This window comes from Mirounga leonina, unplaced genomic scaffold (assembly GCF_011800145.1).
Source record: "Mirounga leonina isolate KUSES-001 unplaced genomic scaffold, KU_Mleo_1.0 Mir_170, whole genome shotgun sequence".
NCBI classification, from domain to species: Eukaryota; Metazoa; Chordata; class Mammalia; order Carnivora; family Phocidae; genus Mirounga; species Mirounga leonina.
In genome coordinates, this window is record NW_023270433.1 from 3453639 (window position 1) to 3480971 (window position 27333).

At 49.3% G+C, this 27333-nt stretch overlaps 1 protein-coding gene across 1 annotated transcript; it reads left to right on the forward strand.

Annotated features, from left to right (window-relative positions):
• The first annotated feature begins 1937 nt into the window (after window positions 1–1937).
• Window positions 1938–19492, forward strand: LOC118017553 (histo-blood group ABO system transferase 1-like). The gene is made up of 4 exons (XM_035015522.1): window positions 1938–2355; window positions 3734–3769; window positions 4861–4989; window positions 17590–19492. Exons 1-4 carry the CDS (start codon window positions 2183–2185, stop codon window positions 18275–18277), a joined length of 1026 nt encoding a protein of 341 aa, XP_034871413.1. The 5' UTR covers window positions 1938–2182; the 3' UTR covers window positions 18278–19492.
• Window positions 19493–27333: the final 7841 nt, after the last annotated feature.

Consider the following 27333-nt stretch of genomic DNA (forward strand, 5'->3'; position numbering starts at 1 on the left):
TGCAGCCTCCCGTGTTCTCCCCGTGGGTTCCCCTGTGCTGGCACCATCAGCTCAGCTGCATTCATGCATTCACCCCTGTCTTGCTCATGCGTTCGCTCCCTACACACCTGTGAGGCTCCAGCCTGGGTACCTGGGACCCCGAGGCGATTCAGGCACTGTCCCTGTCCCGAAGGTGGCAATGTGGAGGGGCTGAGGTTAGATGCTCACACCCTAACCCAAATCCCACCCACGCTGCAGGAGGAGACCACTTCACAGGGACACACAGAAGCTTCCTGGAGGAGGGGGTGCTTATTCTGGGACCAGCAGTGCTTGGATGGGGGAAGTCAGGGCAGGGGAGGGTAGGGCAGGAGAGCTAGTCAGCGTTACATCACACCCCCCCACCGTGTCCCCAGTATTCACTGAGTGAGCGGTCGAGCCACAGGTAAGACTGTGGTTTCCTCCCTGCTCTGACGCTCAGCAAGCGAGCCACGGAGCTTGTGACCTGCCCTTCAGCTTCTGTTCTCTATGTGACAGCGTTGTTAGAAAACAGGAAGGAGGCAGGGCTCTGGACTTCAGCGTGTCCGCAGATCACCCGGGGAGCTTGTTAGGAAGAGAGATTTCTACACACACCCCTCCTCACTGCTCAGGGCTGTGCAGGGGGTCTGGAACCGCATCTAGGTGAATCTGATGCCGGGGTCCCCGTCCACGCTATTGGTTACTATGGTGATGAGATTGTGTTACAATGGTCCGGTTGCCTGGCAGGGATGGGGAGGGGGCAGCGGGGCTCTGGTTGGGCCCCATGTCTATTTTCTCAGGAGCCAGAGGCCAAAAGGATCGGAATATGTGTGTTAAAGTCTCAGCTTGTCTGTCCTCCTGCCCAGCGAAGACTCAACTTCACACTCTTGTTTGTCCCCCAGCAATGTTTTCAGCCTGATTCCCGGATGGGGGCAGAGAAGAGAGTCTCAAAGGTAATGGCGGAGTCTTTGGAGTCAGGGTGGTTCCTTCTAGAAAGATCTAGAACAGAAGTAGAAATACACGTATGTATTGAACTGGAGATAATTATAGCCAAAGAGATACTCAGTTCCCAGGGTGACTCCAAGCTCCTCCCTCTACTGTGCTTTCTCAAACCTTGCCAAGGACAAGGCAGAGCTGTGACCTCTGTTGGAGAGGACACGTTCGCAGAGGTGACGGACTGCCCAGCAGGCTGCATGGCAAGGCCGGGCCTCGGGGAGGGATGGCGCGTGGCGCTGGTTCCGGGTTTCCTTCAGCTGCTTTGATGGGGCCAACTGGGGATGGGGTGCCCTCTGATTCCAGGAGGGCCCAGGCTGGGGGAGGCCCACTTGTCCTCTCAGAGCTAATTTCTTCCAGGGCCAGGCCTCTCTGGCCAGCCTGCAAACAGGTGAGATGAGATCTCCTAGCCAGTGTGGCGGGGCACAGCCTGAGAGCCAGATCCTGACCCCAGCTCTCCTCCCTCTGTCCAGCTGGTTGGACGGACAGGTGGCTCGTGGGGCCATGCTGGCATGACTAATTCCCTCCAGCAGCAGTGACGTTCCCCCCGCCCCCGGCCCCGCCCCGCAGGGCCAAAGGGACAGCCTGCCACTGAGGTCATGGCTTTCACTCCTGGCTCTCCACTCGCCAAGACTGGCCTTCCTGGCCTGCAAGATGGAGGACGGCCCCACCAAGCTTCCTCCGGGAGCCTACCTCCGCTCCTCCCTTCCCCAGGACTGGTTGGGGTCAGCAGGGATGGGGGACTCACCTTTGCCTGGGGCGCTCCCTCTTGAGGACCCGGCACTTTGTTAGCAGTCGCTACTTTTCATGAAGTGACTCAGATGGAACCTTTCCTCTCTGCAGCCAGGATGACCGCTGCGTGGTCCCACAGCAGATGCTTGAGACAAAGCAGTTCAGGTAAGGGGCGGGGAGCTGGGCTCCCCCGGATGGGAGGGCCCTGGCGGGGGGTGTTGCCAGAGCTCCCTTGGGATCCCAGGGCCCACCTGGGTGGCCCTGGCTCCTGCCCTCTGGTCTCCACACCTCCTCCCTGCAGAGAGGGGCTCTCCCCAGGATATTGTCACCCGCCGGTGTGAAATGCCCCTTAGGCGGAGCTGTGCCCCAAGCTCCCAGACATGGCCAGTGTGTCCAGGTTTCTCTGTCCTGTGTCGGACCCCTGCTCTACTCGCCTGGCCACACGGCCCAAGCTTTGAATCACATGAGGAGCTTTCCTCCGCAGGGGCTGTGTGTGGGTGGCCCTGGAGGAGTCCTGCCTGTGTGGCAGGGCAACGTTTCTCCCAGGACCCGGCCCCGGGCTCTGAGCACTCTGTTTCTCTCCCTCAGTGGAAGCAACTGCCACCTGGGCACCTGCAGAGTACCTGAGGTACCCAGGTATGGGGGACGCCTCTTTGGGCTGTTTCTGTGCCTCTTTCCAAGCAAGTGAACATGTGCCTCTCCCCTCCGCTTCCGCATCCCTCCGCCCCTCCCAAGGCTGGTTCACAGGGAGGGAAGAACAAGGGGTCCGGGGAGAGGAGAGTAATGAGGGTCAAAGAAGAACAGGGGGAGACGTTTGATGGTGGGGGTCACAGGGGCTTTCCACTTGACCTCAGGCTTTGTGGCTGCCTCAGCTCAGGTGTGGTACCTGTGGTGGACTCAGTCCCACCTCCTCAGCCCTCAGCTCAGTGGAAAACTGGACCATGTGGCCAGGGAGGGCATGGGGGACAAAGGAGGCTGCCGGTAGGCGGGGTGGGGGTGGGCGGCGAGGTACATCCTGGCACAGAGTAGGGGCTGGATGGGGTAGTTGTGGGCCAACCCTCATCCTCCCACCCCCCCAAATAACAGCAGGACACGGGACGGGACCTTAGTCACAATGAGGTAGACCCACGTGAGGACTTAGAGCGAACAGGGAGAGAAGAAGGAGATGTGGGGTGTCTAGATCCTCAGCAGTTGTCACAGACCATGAGGGGTGACCCCCTTTCCTTTGCTTGGAACTGCCTCATCAGTTTATCATTGGGAAGCTTGCAGCATCCTCAGGGCTGGGTGGGCATGCTCCATGGATGTCTGTTAGTGAACAATGATGGATGGAGGAAGGAAGGGGGGAGGGAGGGGAGGCAGGCGCAAAGGAAGGAACGGGGGGAGGGAAGGAGGCAGGCAGGAAGGAAGGGGGTAGTGAGGGAGAAAGGCAGGTGAGAAGGAAGGGAGGAGGATGGGAGGGAGGCAGGCAGGAAGTAAGTAAGGTGGGCAGGCAGGAAGGAAGCAGGGAGGAAAGGAGGGAGGTAGGCATGAAGGAAGTGAGATGGGCAGGCAGACAGGCAGGAAGGGTAGAGGGAGGGAGGGAGATAGGCAGGCAGAAAGGAAGCAGGGAGGAAGGGAGGGAGGTAGGAAGGAAGGGGGGAGGGAGGGAGGTAAGCAGGAAGGAAGTGAGGTGGGCAGGCGGACAGGCAGGCAGGCAGGAAGGAAGCATGGAGGAAGGGAGGGAGGTAGGAAGGAGGGGAGGAAGGAGGGAGGCAGGCAGGAAGGAAGGAAGGGAGGAGAGAGGGAGGGAGGCAGGCAGGAAGGAAGGGAAGTGGGCAGGCGGACAGGCAGGAAGGGGGGAGGGAGGGAGGGAGGTGGGCAGGAGGGGGGCGGCGGGCGCCCTGAGGCTGGGTGCGGGCTCCTGGCAGAGCCGGCCAACCTGATGGGGAGGACGGCACCTTGCAGCTGTGGGCACAGACTAAGGGGCTCTGAGAAGTCTCCACTCACTTCTCCCTGACGCACATCTCCTCTGCAGGATGGTTTACGCCAAGGCCCAGGTCCTCAAGCCCACGTGAGTGCGCAAGTCCCTGCCTCGGCCCGTGGTGGCTCCCTGTCCCCGAGGCCTCAGGTTTTCCTTTCTCTCGCTCCTGTCCAGGGCTGCAACCTTTCTGTGCCTTTTCTCTTCCTTCTTTCACCATCTTGCCGTGACCGGGCTCATTTTTAATGGGTCTGGCGCCACGGAGGGCGCCTCTGACTCTTGGTCCCGGGGGCCACGGATGTCCATAGAAGGCACAGAAGCCTCTCTTATCTCTTCATGGGGACGGACGACAGCGGTCTGGGCTGGCTTGGCCCCGAGGTCTTTCTGCGGCTGCTGATGTCACAGGGACCACGGTTCTGAGCCGGTGCCCACAGTCAGGCCTCCGGAGCCAGCGCCCCCGCCTCCTGCTTGTTCTGCCCAAGACCCAGTGGCAGCCCGTATCTGTGGCCTCAGACAGCAAGGTCACCCAGAGGCCTCTCTGATCAGCCCTCGTTGTACAAGCAGGGAAACTGAGGCTCAGAGAAGTGGAGGTACTTGCCTGAGGCCCCGCAACTGGGGCGGGACAGGTCGGGATCCAGCCCAGGCCATACCTCCCTGCCAGGAGAGCTGGAAATGCTGTCGTTTCTGAAACCAGAACGCGCATCTCCTTGAAGTTCTAGAGCCACCAGCCACGGGAGGCCACGAGCACTCGACATGTGACCACTCTGGAGTGAGATGTGCTGTCAGTGGGAAACACACTGGATTTAAAGCACTTAGTCCCCCCAAATGTAAAATATCCCCCCAAATGTAAAATATCCCGCTTGCTGGAAAGGGGCTTAGTTCTTGCCTCACTGAGCTAGAGCTCCTCCCGGGAAACAGCGCTGGTGGCCTCCTAGAAGGAGTGTCCGTGGGCCCAGCGCCCGGCTGGTGGGGAGGAGACACTCGAAGCGAGGGCAGCGAGGGAATGGGAGTGTCAGGGCTCAGGTGCTGAGCTGATGGAGCAAAGAGCACCGGATGGGGAGTCTGGCATCCTGTCTGCTTCTCGCTCTGCTGCTCCCAGACTGTGAGCCTTTGGACAAATGCTTCCCTTCCGTGGCCCACGTGTCCACGCCCCGCTCTAACACGGTGTGCCTCGTTTTCCCCAGGAGGGCCGACGTGCTGGTCATGACCCCCTGGTTTGCTCCCATCATCTGGGACGGAGTCTTTGACTCTACCATTCTGGACGCGCAATTCCAAAATGCCACCATCGGGCTGACCGTGTTTGCCATCAAAAAGTAAGTAAGGTCTGGGCAGCGATGCTGAAGAGGGGCACTGGCCCAGGGGAAACCAGGAAGCCCACCCGCAGTGCCGGGAGGGGGGCACTTGTCACTAGGTGTCGCTCTTTTCCAGGATGAGGTGCTCTCGGGGTGGTGGGGAGGCATGGGTAGCTTGGTGTGCAGGTGAACTTGGTGGGATTTGCAGGGGGCCACTAGGCACACCCCTGCTCAAAATAGCAGCCCCACAGCCGAGAGTCACCTGCTCCAGACGTCAGTGTACGGACCTTTGAGAGCCATGCAGCCTCCACTGACCACTGACGGGGGCCAGCCGCCGGGCCAGCAGCCGGACCCCACCGCAGCCCTGAGGCAGGTGCTCCGTTGCCCTGACCTGTTCCCAGAGACGCCGCCTGAGGCTTCCTTTCCTAGTAGCCATGGCGGGTTCAGCATGTGGCAGAGCTGGATCTGAAATCTCCAGGTTGCACTGATGGCCTCGGGGTTGGCTTGTTTGGTTTGACAACTGGCTTGTATTTTATGTACCAAATCTGCATCTTCACGCACGGAGTCTTGGACACCTTTGCACACTGACGCCTGTGGACCTTCCTCGTTCTCTTGAACGGCTGCCCGCTCTTATTCCAGAGGCTTCATTCCCTGCTTGGGCTGTTTGTAGAGCTGCCTACGCAGCACCCTTACAAGTAACGTTTTATCACGAAAGTTTTCAACTGTGCAGCCAAGTCGCCAGAATTGTACAGTGACCGTGTGTATGCCCACCACCTACATCCTGCCGCTGACGTTGTTCTTTCTTTTTTCCCCTCATTCGCCCCAGTTATTGGCATAATGGACACATGACATCGTACAAGCGTACCGTGTACAACGTAATGATGTGATGGTTGTACACACGGTACGTTAACTAACGTCACCATGCTGCGTGTCTCATTCCCAGAGCTTATTTATCTTCCATCTGGAAGTTTGTACGTCTGACCCCCTCACCCATTTCCCCAGTCCTGCACGTCTTGCCTCTGGTTAACCACTTACCTGTTCTCTGCTGCTATGGATTCAGGTTTTCTTAGAGTCCACATGTAAGTGAGATTGTACTGCGTTCACCTGTCTCTGTCTGACTGTCTCACGTAGCATAATGGCCTCAGGTTTCAAGCATGTTGCTGCAATGGCAGGGTTCCTTTCTCTTTTATGGCCGAGAAATATATACCTCATGCTTTGTTTATCTCGTCATCTGTTGATGGACACTTAGGTGGTTTTGTGTCTCGGCTCCTGTAAGTGATGCTGCGGTGAACGTGGGAGTGCAGGTATCTCTTCAAGATACTGATTCAGTTTGGGGCGCCTGGGGGGCTCAGTTGGTTAAGCGACTGCCTTCGGCTCAGGTCATGATCCTGGAGTCCCGGGATCGAGTCCCACATCGGGCTCCCTGCTCGGTGGGGAGTCTGCTTCTCACTCTGACCCTCCCCGCTCTCATGTTCTCTGTCTCTCATTCCCTCTCTCTCAAATAAATAAAAAATCTTAAAAAAAAAAAAAAAGATACTGATTTAGTTTTCTGTCCCTGTCTCCATCATCTATCACTTTCTGTGCCTCCAGAAGTGGGGTTGCTGGATCATAGGATAGTTCTATTTTTTTTTTTTAAGATTTTATTTATTTAATTGAGAGAAAGAGAGAATGTGAGCAGGGGAGGGGCAGAGGGAGAGAGAATCCCAAGTAGGGTCCCTGCTGAGCACAGAGCCCAGTGTGGGGGCTCAGTCTCCCCACCATGAGAGCATGACCTGAGCCCAAACCAAAAGTCAGATGCTTGACCAGCGGAGTCACCCAGGCGCCCCAGGGCAGTTCTGTTTTTACCTTTGGAGGGGTCTCCCTACTGTCTTCCACAGCGGCTGCACCAGTTTGCCTTCCCTCCCAAAGGTGCACAAATGGTCCCTTTTTTCCACATGCTCACCAGCACTTGTTACCGCTTGTCTTTCTGACACTAGCCTCTTAACACGTGTGAGGTGACATCTCATCGTGGGTTTGATGTGCATTTCTCTGATGACGAGTGATGTTGAGCACCTTTTCATGGACCTGTTGGCCATTTGAGTATTTTCTTTGGTATAATTTCAACTTCTTGAGTTTGCTAAGATTTGTCTTGTGGCCTAACACACGATCTACCCTAGAAAATGTTCCATGTGCCTTTGAGAAGAACGTGTGCTCTGCTGCTGTTGGATGGAACGCTCTACGTATATGTGTTAGGTCCGTTTGGTCTGTAGTGTTGTTCAAACACGCTGTTTCCTTACCGATTCTCTGTCTGGATGATCTGTCCATTTTCGAGAGTGGGTTATTAAAGTCCCCAATCAATATTGTATTGTTGCTTATTCCTCCTTTTTGTTTTGTTAGTATTTGCTTTATGAGTTAGGTGCTCCGACATTGGGTGCATAAATATTTACAATTGTTATTTCTTCTTAATGGATTGAGCCCTTTATCATTATATAATAACCTTCTTTGTCTCTTTTGATCATTTTTGCTTAAAGCCTGCTTTGTCTGATATAACTATAGTTACCCCCCGTTTTTTGGCCACTGTTTGCTTGAAATATCCTTTTCTCTTTCTTTGCTCTTCCTGTGTCTCTAAAGCTAGAGTGAGTCTCTCCCAGGCAGAATATTGTTGGATCTTTGAAAAAATATTTATCCATTTAACCATTCAGTGTCTCTCGACTGGAGAATCCTTTTACATTTAAAAACGTCTAAGGTAATTATTGAGAGGTAAGGACTTACTATGCCATTATGCTCACTGTTTTCTACCTGTGGACCTTTGTTGCTCACTTCTCATCTTTAGCTTTGACGCCTTTATCATGATCTTTTTTGTGTCTATTTCAGGCTTTCCCTCTGTGGTTACTACGGCTTCTACAAACTATCTTCTATTAGTAACCCCCTATGTGAAGCTGATAACAACCTGACTTCAGTAGCTTACATAAACTATACTTTTCATCCTCTATCCCTCACATTAGGTGACTGATGCTACAATTTACGTATTTTTAAATATTGTCTTTACGTGAACAAATTATTGTAGTTCTGGTTAGTTTTTATATGTAACTGTTGAACTAGAGTGGTAAGTGACTTATGCACTGCCATTACAACATTAGAGAATCTGACTTTGACTCTATGTTTACCATTACCAGTGAACTGTATAAATGTATTAGTATGTTCTTATAATATTAATTGGAACCCTTTTGTTTCTGCTGGAAGAGTTGGATGCCCTGTAGCTTTTCTTGTAAGGCATGTCTGATGCTGATGAACCCCCTCAGCTTTTGTTTAGGAACGGTTTTATCTCTCCATTTCTGAAAATCAGCTTTTCTGGGGTAGTATTCTTTCAATATTTTAATTTTTGTTTATATTTTTCAGAGAGAGAGAGCATGCACATGAGTGGGAAGGGAGGGGAGGAGGGAGAGAGAGAAAAATAAGCAGGTTGGATGAGGGGCTTGATCCCACAACCCTGAGATCATGACATGCATTGAAATCAAGAGTCAGACACCCAACCGACTGAGCCATCCCAGTGCCCCAATATTTTGAATATATTATCTCACTCTCTCCTAGCCTACAAAGTTTTGTTGAGAAATATTCCCATAGTCTTATGAGAGGGATTACCTTATATGTGATGACTTACTTTTCTTGCTACTTTGAACTTTTTCTCCTTGTCTTTGACTTTTTTTAAGTTTATTATTTTTTTAATCATCTCTATACCCCACGTGGGGCTCAAACTCATGACCCCAAGATCAAGAGTCCCATGCTCTTCCAACTGAGCCAGCTAGGCACCCTCCTTGTCTTTGACTTTTGGCAATTTAATTATAATTTCATATAATACAGAGAGATTATATAATTATATAATTATAATCTCTCTGTAGCCCTTTTCAGGTTCAAATTATTTGGGGTCCTTTGAGCCTTATGAATCTGGATGTCCATGGCTCTCATTTGGGAAGTTTTCAACCATTATTGCTTTAAATATATTTTCTGTCCCTTTCCCTTTTTGTCCTTTTGGGATTCCCATAATGCATACACTATTTTTTTTCAGGGTTTCCCATGAGCTTCATGGGAAGTCCATAAGCTTCACGATTAACATTTTATTAAACTGGCATGATCACTAATCTACCCATCTGGTCATCCTTCTGTCCATCTATCAGTTCCTATTGCTTTTGATATATACGAAAGTAAATCTGGGACATCAGCACACGATCATCAACTAGAGTTCAAGATGTGTTTATGCTTTTTCTTCTTCCTAGGTAAAATGTGCATACGAACATTTGCTGAGTTTTGGCAAATGCATATAGTTGTGTAAGCAGAATCCTTTTCTACTCATAGGACATTCCCACTACCCCATAAAGTTCTACCGTGCCCCTTTCCAGCCAAGCCTCTCCCTCCTTCAGCTCCTGCATCACTGTTCTGATTTTTTTCCACTCTAAGATTATTTTTGCCTACTGGAATTGTAAATTACATACTGTTTGGTCTTGTCTTTTCTCACTAAGAATCATCATTGGAGATTTATCCGTGATTCTGCATGAATGAGTAGCTCTTTTTGTTGCTTAGCATTCCATCATATGGGCATACTCTAGTTGGTTAATCCAGTTTCCTTTCAACAGACCCCTGTTTCCAGGTTTTGGATATTATGAGTAAATATGAATTCTGTTGAACAAACCTTTTGTGTAAGTACAGTATGTTTTTTCTTTTTTTTTTATTTTATTTCGTTATGTTATGTTAGTCAGCATATATCACATCATTAGTTTTTGATGTAGCGTTCCATGATTCATTGCTTGCGTACAACACCCAGTGCTCCATGCAATACGTGCCCTGCTTAATACCCATCACTGGGCTAACCCATCCCCCCACCCCCTCCCCTCTAAAACCCTCAGTCTGCTTCTCAGAGTCCATAGTCTTTTATGGTTCATCTCCTCCTCCGATTCCCCCCCTCCATTTTTCCCTTCCTACTATCTTCTTCTTCTTCTTCTTCTTCTTCTTCTTTTTTTTTTTTTAACGTATAATGTATTATTTGTTTCAGAAGTACAGGTCTGTGATTCATCAGTCTTACACAATTCACAGTGCTCACCATAGCACATACCCTCCCCAGTGTCCATCAGCCAGCCACGCCATCCCTCCCACCCCCACCACTCCAGCAACGCTCAGTTTGTTTCCTGAGATTAAGAGTCTCTTATGGTTTGTCTCCCTCTCTGATTTCATCTTGTTTCCTTTTTTCCTCCCTTTCCCTATGATCTTCTGTCTTGTTTCTCAAATTCCTGATATCAGTGAGATCATATGATACTTGGCTTTCTCTGATTGATTTATTTTGCTTAGCATAATACCCTCTAGTTCCATCTGTGTCATTGCAAATGGCAAGATTTCATTTTTTTATGGCTGCATAATATTCCATTGTATATATATACACCACATCTTCTTTAGCCATTCATCTGTTGATGGACATCTTGGCTCTTTCCATAGTTTGGCTATTGTGGACATTGCTGCTATAAACATTGGGGTGCATGTACCCCTTCGGATCACTACGTTTGTACCTTTGGGGTAAATACCCAGTAGTGCAATCGCTGGGTTGTAGGGTAGCTCTGTTATCAACTTCTGGAGGAACCTCCATACTGTTTTCCAGAGTGGCTGCACCAGCTTGCATTCCCACCAACAGTGTAGGAGGGTTCCCCTTTCTCTGCATCCTCACCAACATTTGTTGTTTCCTGACTTGTTGATTTTAGCCATTCTGACTTGTGTGAGGTGGTATCTCATTGAGGTTTTGATTTGTATTTCCCTGATGCCGAGTGATGTTGAACACTTTTTCATGTGTCTGTTGGCCATTTGGATGTCTTCTTTGCAGAAATGTCTGTTCATGTCTTCTGCCCATTTCTTTTTTTTTTTTTAAAGATTTTATTCATTTATTTGAGAGACAGAGAATGAGAGACAGAGAGCATGAGAGGGAGGAGGGTCAGAGGGAGAAGCAGACTCCCCGCCAAGCAGGGAGCCCGATGCGGGACTCGATCCTGGGACTCCAGGATCATGACCTGAGCTGAAGGCAGTCGCTTAACCAACTGAGCCACCCAGGCGCCCTCTGCCCATTTCTTGATTGGATTATTTGTTCTTTGGGTGTTGAGTTTGATAAATGTTTTATAGATTTGGGATACTAGCCCTTTACTTGATATGTCATTTGCAAATATCTTCTCCCATTCTGTCAGTTGTCTTTTGGTTTTGTTGACTGTTTCCTTTGCTGTGCAAAAGCCATCTGGCCCTGGGCTCTTGTTTGTTGGGAGATTTTTGATGACTGCTTCAATTTCCTTACTGGTTATGGGTCTGTTCAGGTTTTCTATTTCTTCCTGGTTAAGTTTTGGTAGTTTATACTTCTCTAAGAATGCATCCATTTCTTCCAGATTGTCTAATTTGCTGGCATATAGTTGCTCATAATATGTTGTTATAATTGTCTGTATTTCTTTGGTGTTGGTTGTGATCGCTCCTCTTTCATTCATGATTTTATTTATTTGGGTCATTTCTCTTTTCTTTTTGATAAGTCTGGCCAGGGGTTTATCAATCTTATTAACTCTTTCAAAGAACCAGGTCCTAGTTTCATTGATCTGTTCTACTGTTCTTTTGGTTTCTATTTCATTGACTTCTGCTCTAATCTTTATTATTTCTCTTCCCCTGCTGGGTTTAGGCTTTATTTGCTCTTCTTTCTGCAGCTCCTTTAGGTGTAGGGTTAGGTTGTATATTTGAGACCTTTCTTATTTCTTGAGAAAGGCTTGTATTGTTATATACTTTCCTCTTAGGACCAACTTTGCTGCATCCCAAAGATTTGAACAGTTGTGTTTTCATTTTCATTTGTTTCCATGAATTTTTTAAATTCTTACTTAATTTCCTGGTTGACCCATTTATTCTTTAGTAGGATGCTCTTTTGCCTCCAGATATTTAGGTTCTTTCCGACTTTCCTCTTGTGATTGAGTTCTAGTTTCAAAGCCTTGTGGCCCGAAAATATGTAGAGAATGATCCCAATCTTTTGGTACCAGTTGAGACCTGATTTGTGACCTAGGACGTGATCTATTCTGGAGAATGTTCCATGGGCACTAGAGAAGAATGTGTATTCTGTTGCTTTGGGATGGAATGTTCTGAATATATCTGTGAAGTCCATCTGGTCCAGTGTGTCATTTTAAGCCTTTATTTCCTTGTTATTCTTTTGCTTGGATGATCTGTCCATTTCAGTGAGGGTGTTGTTACTATTATTGTGTTGTTGTCAATGTGTTTCTTTGATTTTATTATTAATTGCCTTATCTAATTGGCTGCTCCCATGTTAGGGGCATAGATATTTACAATTGTTAGATCTTCTTGTTGGATAGACCCTTTAAGTAGAATACAGTGTCCTTCCTCATCTCTTATTATGGTCTTTGGTTTAAAAACTAATTTGTCTGATATAAGGATTGCCACCCAGCTTTCTTTTGTTGTCCATTAGCATGGTAAATGGTTTTCCACCCTCTCACTTTCAATCTTGAGGTGTCTTTGGGTCTCAAATGAGTCTCTTGCAGGCAGCATACCGATAGGTCTTGTTTTTTAATCCAATCTGATACCTTGTATCTTTTGATTGGGGCATTTAGCCCATTTACATTCAGGGTAACTATTGAAAGATATGAATTTAGTGCCAGTGTATTGCCTGTAAGGTGACTGTTACTGTATATTGTCTCTATTCCTTTCCAGTCTATGTTACTTTCAGGCTCTCTCTTTGCTTAGAGGACCCCTTTCAATATTTCCTGTAGGGCTGGTTTGGTGTTTGCAAATTCTTTTAGCTTTTGTTTGTCCTGGAAGCTTTTTATCTCTCCTTCTATTTTCAATGACAGCCTAGTTGGATATAGCATTCTTGGCTATGTATTTTTCTCCTTTAGTGCTCTGAATATATCATGCCAGTCCTTTCTGGCCTGCCAGGTCTCTGTGGATAGATAGGTTTGCTGCCAATCTAATGTTTCTACCATTGTAGGTTACAGACCTCTTGTAACCTACAATCCCGAGCTGCTTTCAGGATTTTCTCTTTGTCTCTGAGACTTGTAAATTTTACTATTAGATGTTGGGGTGTTGACCTATTTTTATTGATTTTGAGGGGGGTTCTCTGTGCCTCCTGGATTTTGATGCCTGTTTCCTTCCCCAAATTAGGGAAGTCTCCACTATAATTTGCTCCAATATACCTTCTGCCCCTCTGTCTCTTTCTTCTTCTTCTGGGATCCCAATTATTCTAATATTGTTTCGTCTTATGGTATCGCTTATCTCTTGAATTCTGCCCTTGTGATCCAGTAGTTGTTTATCTCTCTTTTTCTCAGCTTCTTTTTTCTCCATAATTTGGTCTTCTATATCATTAATTCTCTGTTCTGCCTCATTTATCCTAGCAGTTAGAGCCTCCATTTTTGATTGCACCTCATTAGTAGCCTTTTTGATTTCAACTAAAAAGATTTTAGTTCTTTTATTTCTCCAGAAAGGAATTCTCTAGTATCTTCCATGTTTTTTTCAAAACCCATCTAGTTTTTTTTTTTTTTTAAGATTTTATTTATTTATTTGACAGAGAAAGACACAGCGAGAGAGGAAACACAAACGGGGAGTGGGAGAGGGAGAAGCAGACTCCCTGCCGAGCAGGGAGCCCGATGCGGGACTCGATCCCGGGACTCCAGGATCATGACCTGAGCTGAAGGCAGTCGCTTAACCTACTGAGCCACCCAGGCGCCCCCATCTAGTTTTTTATAATCATCATTCTGAACTCTAGTTCTGACATCTTACTAATATCCGTATTGATTATTAGGTCCCTGGCAGTCGGTACTGCCTCTTGTTCTTTTTTTTTGAGGTGAGTTTTTCCATCTTGTCATTTTGTCCAGAGGAGAATAGATGAATGAGGGAACAAAATGCTAAAAGGGTAACATCGACTCCAGAAAAATATACACTGAACAAATCAGAAGAGACCTGAAACCGGGGGGAAAAGAAAGGGAATGCAAAAAAAAAAAGAGAGAGAGAGAGAGAGAATATGATCGGGCTGGTGAATAGATCAGAGCCACAGACTAGATTTTGGGCATATTTTGGTCTGTTAGAAGAAAGTGCCTCCCAAAATTTTAAAGAAAGTAAAACTTACATATGTACAAAAATAAGGTAAATACGATGAAGGGATGGAATATGACTGTAAAGATGAAAATTATAAAAGATTTTATAAAAGGAATCGATAAGAAGTTGGTTGAATGGGGCACCTGGGTGGCTCAGTTGGTTAAGCGGCTGCTTTCAGCTCAGGTCATGATCCTGGAGTCCCGGGATCGAGCCCCGCGTCGGGCTCCCTGCTCAGCAGGGAATCTGCTTCTCCCTCTGACCCTCCTCCCTCTCATGCTCTCTGTCTCTCATTCTCTCTCTCTCAAATAAATAAATAAATAAAAATCTAAAAAAAAAAAAGTTGGTTGAAAAAAGAAAGAAGAAAAATTTTTTTAAAAAGGGAGAGAATGTGATAAGGCAGGAAACTAGAACAAGGCCATATACTAAAGATTTAGGGTATATTTTGTTCTATTGGAAGAAACTGTCTCCTAAAATTTTAAAGAGAGAAAAACTTATATATACACAAAAAATAAACTACAATGAAGGGATAGAATGTGACTCTAAAATTGAAAATTAAGAAAGATTTTTAAAAAAGGAATTGATAAGATGTAGCTTGAAAAAGGGAAAAAGAAAAATTCAAAAAAAAATAGAAAAAGAAAAAATAAAATTTAAAAAATTAAGTTTGAAAGACTAAAGAATCATGGGGTAAAAAGCCATGAATTCTATGTGCAGCATTCCCCTAATGCTGGGGTTTTGCTGTTGTCACTGATTGGTAAACTTGGTCTTGGCTGGCTGTTCTCGCTGATCTTCTGGGGGAGGGACCTGTTGCCGTGGTTCCCAAATGTCTGTGCCGGAGGTGGAATTGCCCCGCCCTTGCCCAGTCTGTTTTAAGTCATCCGCTCAGGTTTGCTCTCAGGAGCTTTTGTTCCCTGCAAGCTTTTCGTACAGCTTTGGAGGACAAGAGTGACAATGGCGGCCTCCCAATCTCCGCCCCAGAGGAGCCGAGAACTTGGGGCCCCACTCCTCAGTGCACCCCCAGAGAAAAGCAGTCCGTCACTCCCGTCTCCCTGGTCTCCGGCCGCACTCCGTGCTCACCCGGCCTGTGACCAAGCGTTTCTATCTCTGGCACCCGACCCCATGTGGAGTCTCCAAACCCAGCAGATCCCTGGGTTGCGCTCTGGCGCCGCTCCTCCCGGGGGAGGAAGGGGAGTCTCCCCGGATCTGCCACTTGTTGGGTCCCTGCTGGAGGAGCAGTGGCCCGACTATGCCACGGATCACGGTTTATGGCAACCCCGAGCTGAGAGCCCACCCCTCGGCTCCATCTCTATAGCCGGCTTCCCTGCTCTGATACCTGGGAGCTCTGCCGCACTCCGGCACCCCCGGTCTTTCTGTGACCCCGAGGGTCCTGAGACCACACTGTCCCAGGGAGGGTTCCACCCCCCGCTTAGCCACTGGAGTGACGTCCCTCAGCGGAGCAGACTTCTACAAGTTCCGATTTTGTGCTCTGGGGCTCTGTCACTTGCCGGTAGCCAGCAGCCGGCTGATGGAGGCTCCCTCCCCCCGAGGTCTATCTTCCTGAATATCCAAATATCGCCTCGGATTCACTTCTCCGCAAGTCCTACGGAAATGGTCGCTTTTCTGTTCAGAGAGTTGCTGCTATTCTTTCCTTCGATCTCCTTTTGAGTTCATAGGTGTTCAGAATGGTTTGACCCCTATCTAGCTGAATTCCTGGGACCAGACAAAATTTAGGTCTCCCACTCCTCTGCCATCTTGCTCCTCCTATTTTTTCTTGATTAAACATCCAGGAGTGGAATTGCTCTGTCCTAGGTCAGATACATATATAGTTTTGTAAAACAATGTGACATTTTCGCAAGTTAGTTGTAGCATTTTACACCCCCACCCACAATATATGGAAGGTCGGCAGCTCCCATGCTCCACACCATTTTGTGATGTGCACTGCCTGTAAACTTTTATACTTGGGTCTTTGTGCAGACATATGAGGAGGTCTGTGGGGTAGAGTCCTGGAAGTGGAATTGGGAAAGGAACGTACACATTTAAAGTTTTGATATATTGGTGGCTCAGTCAGTCTCGATTTTGGCTCGGGTCATGATCTCAGGGTTGTGGGATCAAGCCCCATGTCGGGCTCTGTGCTCAGTGGGGAGTTTGCTCCCCCCACAAATAAATAATAAATAAATATATAAATCTTTAACGTTTTGATATATTTTCTCATATGCCCTCTGAAAGGATTGTAAAAATGGATATTTTCGTTAGTGGCAAATGAGAGTATCTGCCTTCCCTTACCCTTAACCACACCCGGAAGTATTCCCTTACTTGTTTGTTACAAAGGTCTTTACTAAACACTTACTATGTGTGGACAAAGGGATAAGGCAGTTCCCAAACCACGGAAAGGCCCTGTGTCTGCTGAGCTTTATTCAAGTGGGGAAAGACAGAAGAACAAGTAAAACTCAATTATAAAATATGTTCGATGGTGATTTGGGCTCTAAAAGAATTAAGGCTGTGTCAGTGGTTTCTTTTCATATTTATTTGTGTATTTATTTGCTCCTTCTTCTTGAGTTCTGATTTCCACCCAGATAAATATACGGGTCAAGTGCACAGCTTGCTGTGTTTTTACACCAGCTAGCCTCTGCTGGTGCCAGCAGGAGGAGCTATAGGGCACGGATAGTTCTGGGCATTAGTCAAAGGATGGGAGCTACTGTAGGGGTGAGCATTGCAGGGAAAGGATCCCAGCCTGAGAGAATAGGAAGTGCAAAGGCCCAGAGGAGCATGCCTGGCCTGTGTCAGGAACATCAAAGAGATGCCTGCCCAGGCAAAAAGATGGAGGACAGAGGGGAGGAGATGAGGTCAGAGGCAGATCTTGTGGGGTCTGGTAGACCACTGTAGGATCTTGATTTGCTTTTTTCTTTTTTCTTAAGGAGAAGAAGCCATTGGAGGGTCATGAGTTGGGAGAGATCAACCTTTAGATATTACCCATCATTTGAATTTTTGCCAACCTCATGGATTAAGAAAATACCTTATGGTTGAGGCTAAGTGCTCCATACCAAGCAATCTGAATGCCTTCCCTTACTATCCAGTTGATACACTGTCTTTAGCTAGTAGATTGGCTATGGTTTTTATTTTTCTGTTTTGATTTTTCATTGTAGTAAAATGCACATAATATTTACCATCTTAACTATTTCAATGCAGAGTTCCGTAGTGTTACCAATTTGCATTGTTGTGTCACCATAGGGGCTGCCCATCTTCACAAGCATTTTCCTCTTGCAAAACTGAAGCTCTGTGCCCGTTAGACACTAGCTGCCCATGGCACCCCCCCCCCCCAGCCTCTGGTGTCTGTTTCTCTGAATTTGCCCATTCTAGAGACCCCCTTGAAGTGGAATCAGGCAGTGCTTGACTTTCACCATTGGCTTATTTCACTTAGCATGATGTCTTCAAGGCGTGGCATGGTATTAGAAGCTGGTTTTACCCAAGTCTGTTTTTCTGCTGCTGTCTGATTCTGTTTAATGCCCACCCTCCCTTTCCTGGGATGCTTGTTCTTGGCCTTAGATACGTGGTCTTCCTGGAGCTGTTCCTGCAGACGGCAGAGAAGCACTTCATGGTGGGACACAGGGTCACCTACTATGTCTTCACTGACCGGCCCACCGATGTGCCCAGGGTGCCCCTCGCAGAAGGGAGACAGCTGGTGGTCCTGGAGGTCCGAAACTATTCGCGCTGGCAGGATGTGTCCATGCACCGCATGGAGATGATTAGCAACTTCTCGCAGCAGCGCTTCCTCCTCGAGGTGGACTACCTGGTGTGTATGGACGTGGACATGAAGTTCAGCGACCACGTGGGTGTGGAGATCCTGTCCCCCCTCTTCGGCACCCTGCACCCCGGTTTCTACAGGGCGGCCCGCGAGGCCTTCACCTACGAGCGCCGTCCACAGTCCCAGGCCTACATTCCGAGAGACGAGGGTGACTTTTATTATGCAGGAGGCTTTTTTGGGGGTTCGGTGGTCGAGGTTCTCCAGCTGACCACGGCCTGTCACCAGGCGATGGTGGTCGACCGGGCCAACGGGATCGAGGCTGTGTGGCACGACGAGAGCCACCTGAACAAGTACCTTCTCTACCACAAGCCCACCAAGGTGCTGTCCCCAGAGTACCTGTGGGATGAACAGATGCTGCAGAGGCCTCCTTTCCTCAGGAAACTGCGCTACGTGGCGGTGCCCAAGAATCATGCGGAAATCCGGAACTGAAGAGCCCGGGGCCCAGGAGATCTCCATCCAAGGCTGCAGCTTTAGCAGGTCTTCCCCTGGGCAAGGGATCAACCAAAGATTTGATGCTATGGATGAGTCCCTGGGCCTCGGTTTCCTCTTCTGGAGAGGCTCCCACCACTCTTCCTTGTATTGAACCTGGGCTCATCCTTCATGGTGCCCACAAGTTCACCTTCCCCTGGAAGGTTTCTTTGATTGTGTCTTCCTCCTCCTATTGAAATGCACTGCTCTTCGCTCTGCATCCCTATAAAGCACTTAGTGTATTCCTTTGGCCAGATCTGCTGCCATTCTGCTCACATTGCCCATTGGTCTTGCTCATTACAATGTGAGCTCCTGAGGGCAGAAGCTAAGATTTCTTCTTCTTATAGGTCAGTACCTACCACAGTGCCTTATGCCCAGAGACTCTCAAAACATGACCCCTAAACACCTGGTGTACCCTGTACCCAGACAATGGGAGAGGCCCAGCCTGAAAGCACTTTTCTGGGTTTGGTTTGGGTGTATGATAGCTTGTTGCTCTGGGTTGTTTGTCTTTTTCTTATGGGTTTTGGGGAGTTTGTTTTGTGTTTTGGGTGTTAGTACTTTTTTCAGACACATGCTAAAAATCTCTTCTTCTAGTTTGTATGTTGCTACTTCAACTCTTTTAACATAGGTAAATTTAAGAACTCATCTCCTGCTTTGAAATCATGAAGATAGTGTCTTATGTTAGAAGATAGTGTCCAAAGCTTTATGTTTTTGCCTCACACTTAGGTCTTTAATCTACTGATAATGACTTGTGTGTGCTTTTAATGTAAGGATTTGATTTAATTTTCCTTTCTCTGGATAATGATTATCTGAGCACCACTTATTGAAAACATGTTTGAAAACTTCCGGGAAAGTTCTTTTCCCTGACTTGCACAATCTTCAGCCTCCTACTGTCAACTGTCCCCAGGTGCCTGGGTTTGTCTATTGGTCTGTCCTTGTGGTGATAACACACCATCTTCGTTACTCTAGGCCCATAATCAAATCTTGCTATCTGGTCCGGCAAGTCCTCCCACCTGATTCTTTAAGAGTATTTTGATTGCTCTTGGCCTGTTGCATTTCCATCTCACTTTTAAATCTTCTGTCAAATTACAGAAAGGAGCCAGCTGGAGTTTTAATATAATTTCATTTATTTATTTATGTTTTTGAGAGAGAGAGAGAGAGAGCACGCAGGCGAGAGTTGGGGGTAGGACAGATGGAGAGAATCTTAAGCAGGCTCCATGCCCACTGTGGAGACTGACTGGGGGCTCGATCTCATGACCCTGAGATCATGACCTGAGCCGAAATCAAGAGTCAGACACTTAACCGACTGAGCCAGCCAGGTACCCCTGGTTGGAGTTTTCATCAGAATTGTGCTGAGCTGAGCAGTGGTGCCCAGAGCGCCCCTCCCGTCCACCCGCAGGCTCACAAGGCAGGGCTGGTTCTTCTGAGGCTGGGATGGAGACTGCCGCTTACTCTCCCCCAGCACCTGGGGTTTTGCTTGCGGCCATGGGTGCTCCTTGAGGGCTGGTGCGTGCCCCCAAAACTGCCCCCATCTCTGCAGGCCATCCTCCCTGTGTGCCCGTCTGGCCCTTCCCAAGCAGGTGAGAGCTCACAGAACACAACACACAAGATCCTTCTGTTGCAGGAATTCTCTGCCTTTAGTGCCCGCAGTTCTTGGTCTTGCCGCTTCGAAGAATGAAGAGGTAGACCAGATGAAGAGTGGTGGGCAGCAAAGCAAAGTTTATTGAGCAAGAGTGTAAAGCTCCCAGAGAGGGAGGGGGGCCCAAATGGGAGGGGGGCCTGAGAGGGTTTCCCTGGAGTTTCTAAGTTTAGGGGTTTTTATGAGCTCTTTTGCAAAACTATCTTAAGCAACCAGGGCATGCTGAGTCCTGCAAATCAGGGCTTTGATCCTGTATCTGTCTACCTATTAGGTTAATATCAATGTGTTGATGATCTTTTTTTGCTGACATCTGAGGGCTTATGTCTTCACTGCCCCTTACCCATGATAGGGACAAATGCCTTGTGGTTAATTGCCTTATTTTAGGACGTTTTGCAGAAGTCATTTCTGCAAAGGCTGCGAAGCAGAATGTTAGTGTGGTCCTATCTGAGCTGCAAAACAGGATGTTAGTGCTGTTTTATCTTAGCTGTCCCAACTCCGTATTTTCATGTTGGGGACCCTGGGCCTGACTACCTAACTGTCCAACTAACTCTTAACACTTCCTTCAAAAATTGCTTGTTGAAGAAACTGGCTCTTGAGATTGAAAACAAACAATCGGAGTTTCCCCATTTCTTTCACTTTCGGCTCATTTTCTCTCTCCCTGTTCTTGTCTGTTGTTCTCATGCCTTGGAACACGTTGCCTTGAGCATCCCCCCCCTCTGGTGCAGACAGTTTACACTCCCTTGGTCTTAAATGAAATAACAATTCAAGACTAGCTCCCCAGACCGTGTCCAGCCAGAGTCACCCACAGTCAGTGCCCCGCGGAGTCTCCATTGCTGGCCCGGGCTGGCCCTGCTGTCTTTCTTACTTGAAGTGGAATGTCGCTGGAGATTCAGCGCAGGAGACTGTTCCTGTAGTTGTTGCCCAGTACCCTCTCTTGGTACGTTGAGACTGTTTCCCTCTGGTCTTGCTAAATGAGAACTGTAGTTTTTTCCCTTAAATCAGGAGTGGATTTTGAGTTGGGTCAAGTCTTTTTGTAGTCTACTGTGAGAATCATCTAACCTTTCTCTTACTGCTAATGTAAGTGACTTATAAATGCAAAGTCCTTATTTCTGGACTTTGTTACTCTCACAGATCTGGGATTGACCCTGCTTGGTCATGCTGCATTACTCCACCATCTTGGTTTCTTCTTTCTTCTGTCTGTAGTCACCAGGATGACCCATCTATGGCAGTCGTTTGGGATCTCATCGGGAGACTTTGCCATCGTGGTCCAGAGAGTCTGGGAGATTGGATACAGAACCTTATTTTCTATGCTCTGGGATATTTGAATCATCTTGAGGTTTTTGTTCTTGCTCAAAAAGCCTGTGGAACCTACTGTCATCTATGGCGGTAATACCTGGTGGGTTCTTCTCATTCTTTCTCTGGTACATGCAGTTCCTTCAAGAGTCATGTTCAAGTTTCTACTTCTTGAGTCAAGTTTGATCATTTACATTCTCTTGGAAAGTTGTCCACTTCACGTTGACTTTCAAATTTGTTGGCAAAAAGAAGAGGATTTTCGCTTTACAGTAACTTTCAATCTACATAATCTAAAATCAGACCGCCTTATCTCTAATGCTGTTTATTTGTGCTATCTCCTTCATTCTGATCTTTTTGCATGAGTATCAAAGATTATCTGTTAACAGAGTCGTTTGTTGGGAATGCTTCTTGTTTCTCAGAAAAGCATGTGGTTTTGACTTTCCCTCTGAGTACAGCGCAAGTAAGTTGTGGTCCTGGGTGTTTCTAGCCAATGTCCACATTGTCACTCCTTTCTAAATACTCTGCTTTTATTTCCTCTTTAACTCAAAAGTATTTAGAAGAAATCTGAAAACTTGCAATAGTTGGTTGTGATTCCTGTTGCTATCCTTTAGTTGTGTGTTTGTGGATGTATAGTTTCGTAGCAAGAATCAAGCGAGTGCACAGTTTCAGCTCTAGGGAGTTGTTGAACTTCTTTTATGGCTTCCTGATGGATCATTCAAAACATTATTATGGGCAGTTGCAAAGAATGTATGCAAAATGGTACAAAGTTTGGAGAATGTTTGGCAATTTCTTAGAAAGTTAATATACACCTACCCTGTAAACCCTCAGTTTCACTCTCAGGTATTTGCCCAAGAGAACTGAAAACACATGTCCACAAAAGACTTGTACAGGAACATTTCTATCAGCATTGTTGATAAAGCCCCAAACTGGAAACAATTCAGATATCTACCAAGAGAAGAGCAGACAAGCAAAGCAGAGCATTCACACAGTGGAAAACTCCTCAGCACAGAGAAGAAATGGACTGTAGATGCATGAGGAACTTGGATGAGTCTCCAAAACATCATGCTGAGCCGGAGACCAGACCCAAGAGCACACAGGCTGTCGGATTCCGGGTGTCCTATCCAAGCAGGGGCAATACCCCTCTATAGTGACTGATCCTAGACAGTGGCTGCCACGGAGGAAGGTGGCAGTAGTTGTCTGGACAAGGGGCAGGAGGGGACTTTTTGGAGGTGATGGACATAGTTTTCATCCAGCTATAGGTGATTAAGGGTGTATTGCGATGGCCGAACATATTCGGTGTGTTTATTGGATGTAGATGAGATACCAATTAAGAGGACCAAGTCTCTCCCTGTGTGTCAGTAACAGCACACTAAATATTGGGATTGGATTCGTGTCTGATGACCATTATAACCAAGTACCAGAAGGCGAGTGGCTGAAAACAAAGGAAATTTGTTTTCTCCCAGTCCTGGAGGCTGGAAGTCAGAGATGCTGGTGTTGGCAGGGCCGCGCTCCTTCTGAGATTCTACAAGAACCCTCCCTGTGTCTTCCAGCATCCAGTGGTGACCACCCACATTTAGCCTTCCTTGGCTCGCAGCTTCTCCGCTCCATCTCTCTGCGGCTGCAGTCCTCTGTGCCTCTCCCCTCTGCTTGTGAGCCCATCAGTCATACTGGGTTAACAGCTCACTCTCCTCCGGTCTGACCTCACTTTAATTTGTGTCTTGATTGCACCTACAAAGACCCTATTCCACACCAAGTCGTGTTCACTGGTGCCAGGGGTTAGGACATGAACCTCTATTTTGTGGGGGACATTATTCTACTGTAGCATGGATTAAACCAGCCTTTCTGTTCAAATGCTCCATGTCTACTGCCTTTTTTGTTTTCATAGGTTTTATTTTTTCAGAGCAGTCTGAGGCACACAGAAAAACTGAGCAGAGTCCCTGCTGAGTGTGGAGATCCTCTCAGGACGCCGAGATCATGACCTGAGCGGAAATCGAGAGTCGGACGCTGAACAGACTGAGCCACCCAGGGTCCCCACACACCTGCTTTTCTTGATTGACCTTCTCCTATAATATTTTGACTCCTTGCTAATGTTTTTCGAGCTGTCATGTAGTTATTTTTCTTTAAAAAGCATGTCACACAATCTGTGCATCTTTTACCAGGGGAATTTAACCTCTTCACACTTGGGATCATCAGTACATTTCAGGCTTATTCTTGCCATCTTATATCCTGTTTTCTGTTTCACCTTAACTGTTGAGCTTTCTAGTTCAGTCATACTAATACTTCTGCTGTGACCCTTTGCATCCTCACCTGCACTCACTGTGACTCTTTCTTTTCCCCTGCATTGCCAGTTGAATCATTGGCCCCCATCTCTTCTGCTTCCTGCTTTTACTCATTGTGTATTCTTCGTGCAATGAGACTTTGGGGTCTTTGTTTCCAGGTCTGGGATCACTCTCGGGTGGCATTTGGGTATTTTAGTGTCTCACCTAGGAGCCCTCATTGTAGTGAACTCTTCTTAAATCCTCGTCTGACACATGGGTGTGGAATGTCCTTTTATTCCCTCTGATGTGTCCATGCTGAGCGAGCTCTTCAGTGGTCTTCTCGAGCCTGGGCTGGCGTGTGCAAGGCGGCCATCAGTCTTGGACCACAGTGTCCTCAGCTTCTGCTTGCCACCATACCCTCCAGATGACCAGCGACCCTGTCCCACTGTGTCTGAGTCGTTTTGGTGTCCCAGTTTCCCTCGTGAGCCACCGCTGGAGGGCTGCATTTGTATTTTCCCTCCTTACCTCATAGCCGGGGAAGGTGGGACGGGGCTGAGGACACAGCGCAGATCAGCTGAGGCTGTGTGCAGGTGTCTCTACAGAATTTGAGAGCTTTAGTGATGTGCCACCTGCTAAGGTCAGCGGGGCCAAAGCCAAGGGAAATGTCATCATCTGCCTGGAGGCAGGGAAGGGGCGCGGGGCTGATGTAGGAACCTAAGAGTGAGAAAAAGGAGCATCAAGCCCAGGATACTGGGCTTCTGGGGGACACTGCTCCCTGATAGAGCAAAGGGGAAGTGACATTCCGAGAGGAAAGAATCTGGCTGAACTGAGTAGAGGCGGGGGAGTAAGGAACAGGAATTCCAGGACTGAGCGAGGCAGGAGGGCACGTGAGTCTCCCCCCAGGTGTGCTTCCCCTCCCTGAGCCTCAGCTTCCTCACCTGTAGAAGGAGGATCACCATAGCACCCACCACAGGTGCCCTGCAGACTAGAAAGATCCCTCTGGAACAGTGCCTGCCAGGTACTAGCTGGAGAGGAGTGGGTTATTGTGGGTATCCCGCCAGCCCTCAGAATGTCCCTTCCAGCCCCCCGGGGCGGGGACCCCATGTGGTAGCCCAGCCATCCTGGGGTGCAGCCCTGGTGGCACCAAGGAGCGCTCAGCCAGCTTCCACCAGGGGGCGAAGGGGCCCAGGGCCAAGGCGGTGAATGAGGTACTTGACCTCGGGCGGGATCGCCAGGCCGCCAGGGGGTCGCGCTGCTGCAGGCGGCGGTGGGGCGGGGCGCGGGGCGCGGGTCTGCCCAGGCCCCGGGTTACGAGTTACGTCCCGACAGTGCGCTGGCCGAGCAGGGGACCCGGCATGGGGCGCGGGACGGGGGACCCGGGCTGGTGCTCACGGGCGGGGCCGGGAAGCCCCTTCCCTCCACCTGGTGGGGTCCTCAGGCACCCAGAGATTTCCTCTCCGGACCCTGGTTCTCGCTCCCCTCGCTCAGTGGGGCGCTGGGGAGTCGGGCCCGCCGGAGCCGCCCCAGTCCGACCCCGGGAAGCCAGGGCGCGAGGTTGCAAGGTCGCGGAGGGGCTGGGGCCCTGGCAGCACCAAGAGTAGGCGAGGAGGTCTCCGTGGGCCCCGGGGCCATGGCCAACGTGCCGCAGACGCAGGCCGGTGAGGGGTGGTCCATGGGTCCCCCAGCAGGAGGGGCCCCGCGGGGATGACGAGCAGCGCGCCTGAGGGCCTGCAGGGGGCGTCCCAGCCACAGGCTGCAGTGGGAGGTCGGGGGCTTGCTAGGACCCGCGTGCTGGGTGGCAGGCCTGGTGGCCGCGGGCATCCTTGGGGTTGGCGTCCCGGTCCAGCGGAGGGCGGGGGCCCTGCCGACGCCCCCTGTGCACCCGCCGCGGCCTCTCCCTGCACTGGGGTGCTCGGGGCTGGGCGAGGGGCAGTGCGGCCAGGGCTGGGGTGGGCAGCTGCGAGGGGGCGCAGTGGGGGCCACCCCCCAGGACTGAAGCCTGGGCGCAGAACACGGGAGAACGCGGGCTCAGATGCGGAAAGCCCGCCTGTGGCCGAGGCGTGGTGGCCCCCGGGCTCGCGGTGCTCTAACTTCCAGACTGCGAGCACCTGCGTCCTAGGGCAGGCAAGTGTTTGGGGGCTTAAGGTAGAGCAGAGGCCTCACCGAGGTTGGGGGAGGAGGTCGAGGCCCCGGGAGTCTCTGGAAAGAGCTGTTGTGGGGTGTGGTGCTCAGGCCCGCTGTCCCGGAAATCACTCCCGATTTGTTCCTGTTTACTGTAAGCTGGGGCTCTGCTCCTGTCACTGACCTTCAGGAAAGCCGGGTGGTGAGTGTGCTTCTCATTTTACCAGGGCAAAACTGGTTTAAGGAGATCAGGGTCGCCCTCCCGGGTCATAAGGCAGGAAGGGCCAGACTGGAGACTGGGATCCAGGTCTCTTCAGCTGCAGCCCGTCCTTCCTGGTTCTGCCCTCAGCCTCCTTTATCGTAGTTTGTTCCTTTTTTTCTCGAAAAATTCTTGCTCAGCATTGACACAATAAACCACACACAAAGTGTGCAGCTTAGTAAGTTGTGACCCATGTGGACACCTGCGGATCCGGCACTCCAGTCAAGGCAAGAACTCACGTGTCTCCCCACGGGCTGTCCCTCATGCCTCTGGTACTTGCGGTGGCAAAAGAAATAGAGAAAAAAAATCAAACTTCCTTACAACTCATAGCCCATCGACAAGCCCTTGAGACAGGCAGAGTGACCTTCCTCTGGAGTTTAGCTGCCCCAATGTTCATACTTGCTAGAGGCAGAAGGCAGCCTTAGTTTGACATTAGTCTGACCCCCAGGATCCTGTAAAAATCCCCTTGGAAACTTCCTTTATCTCTATCCCCCCACAGTACGAGTTAGCAGTCATCCCCCAAGCATATGACCGTTGACATACCTCTGAAGGGTCTCACGACTAAGGTTTTACTGGACAGGAGTAAGTGACCTTTTCCTAACCGCAGCTAGCCCCTCAAGGTCCTGGAAACCTTGCTTCCAAATTCCTTGGTGACTTACACTATCCATTACACCCCCCAACCTGAACGTATAGAATCAGTCTCTCCTCATGACCCCAGTGCAGCTCTTTCTACCCTCGGGTCCTACCCCCGTGCTTTAATAAAACTACCCTTTTTGAGCCAAACACATCTCAAGAATTCTTTCTTGATCGTTCACTCCTGAACCCCATTTCACAGAGTACTGCGCTGTCTTGGTTGACCTCAGGCCACAGGGACCAGTGTTCTACCTGCTCTGGGACTCTTGAGGAGCAGGGGCTCTGTCGTTGGTCTCCATACCCCTGTGGTTCCAGTGACATCTGGCCCATGACTGACCCCATGCAAACCTGAAGATTGAGTTCAGGTCTTTTGAGAAACCTGGCAAACAATCCCCATTCTCAGATTCCCTACATCCCTTCATCTGTTCATTTATTCATTCAACCGATATTTTTAAAGATTTGATAAGTACCAGGAGGCCTAGTGTTGGGGAGGACACCAGGTGAGGAGGTGACCTCGGAGACACGAATGGGGAGCCCCCAGTGTGTGAAAATCTGGGGGACAGGCGTGCCAGGAGAGGACCCGGCTTGGGGGAAGGCACCCCCATTATCAGCTGGGCATGTTAGGGGAGAGAAGGGCTGGGAAAGGAGCCAGTCTGAGAGAGAGGCAGGAAGGGGTCCTGGAGGGCCTTGGAGAGGGCAGTCAAGGTGGCAGACGGTCAGCTGGGTGTGCGGTGACCGGGCTGCTCTGTGGGTGGCTCCCGCGAGGTGCTTGACTCCTTCACCCTCAGACCCTGCACCGTGGAGGACAGACAGA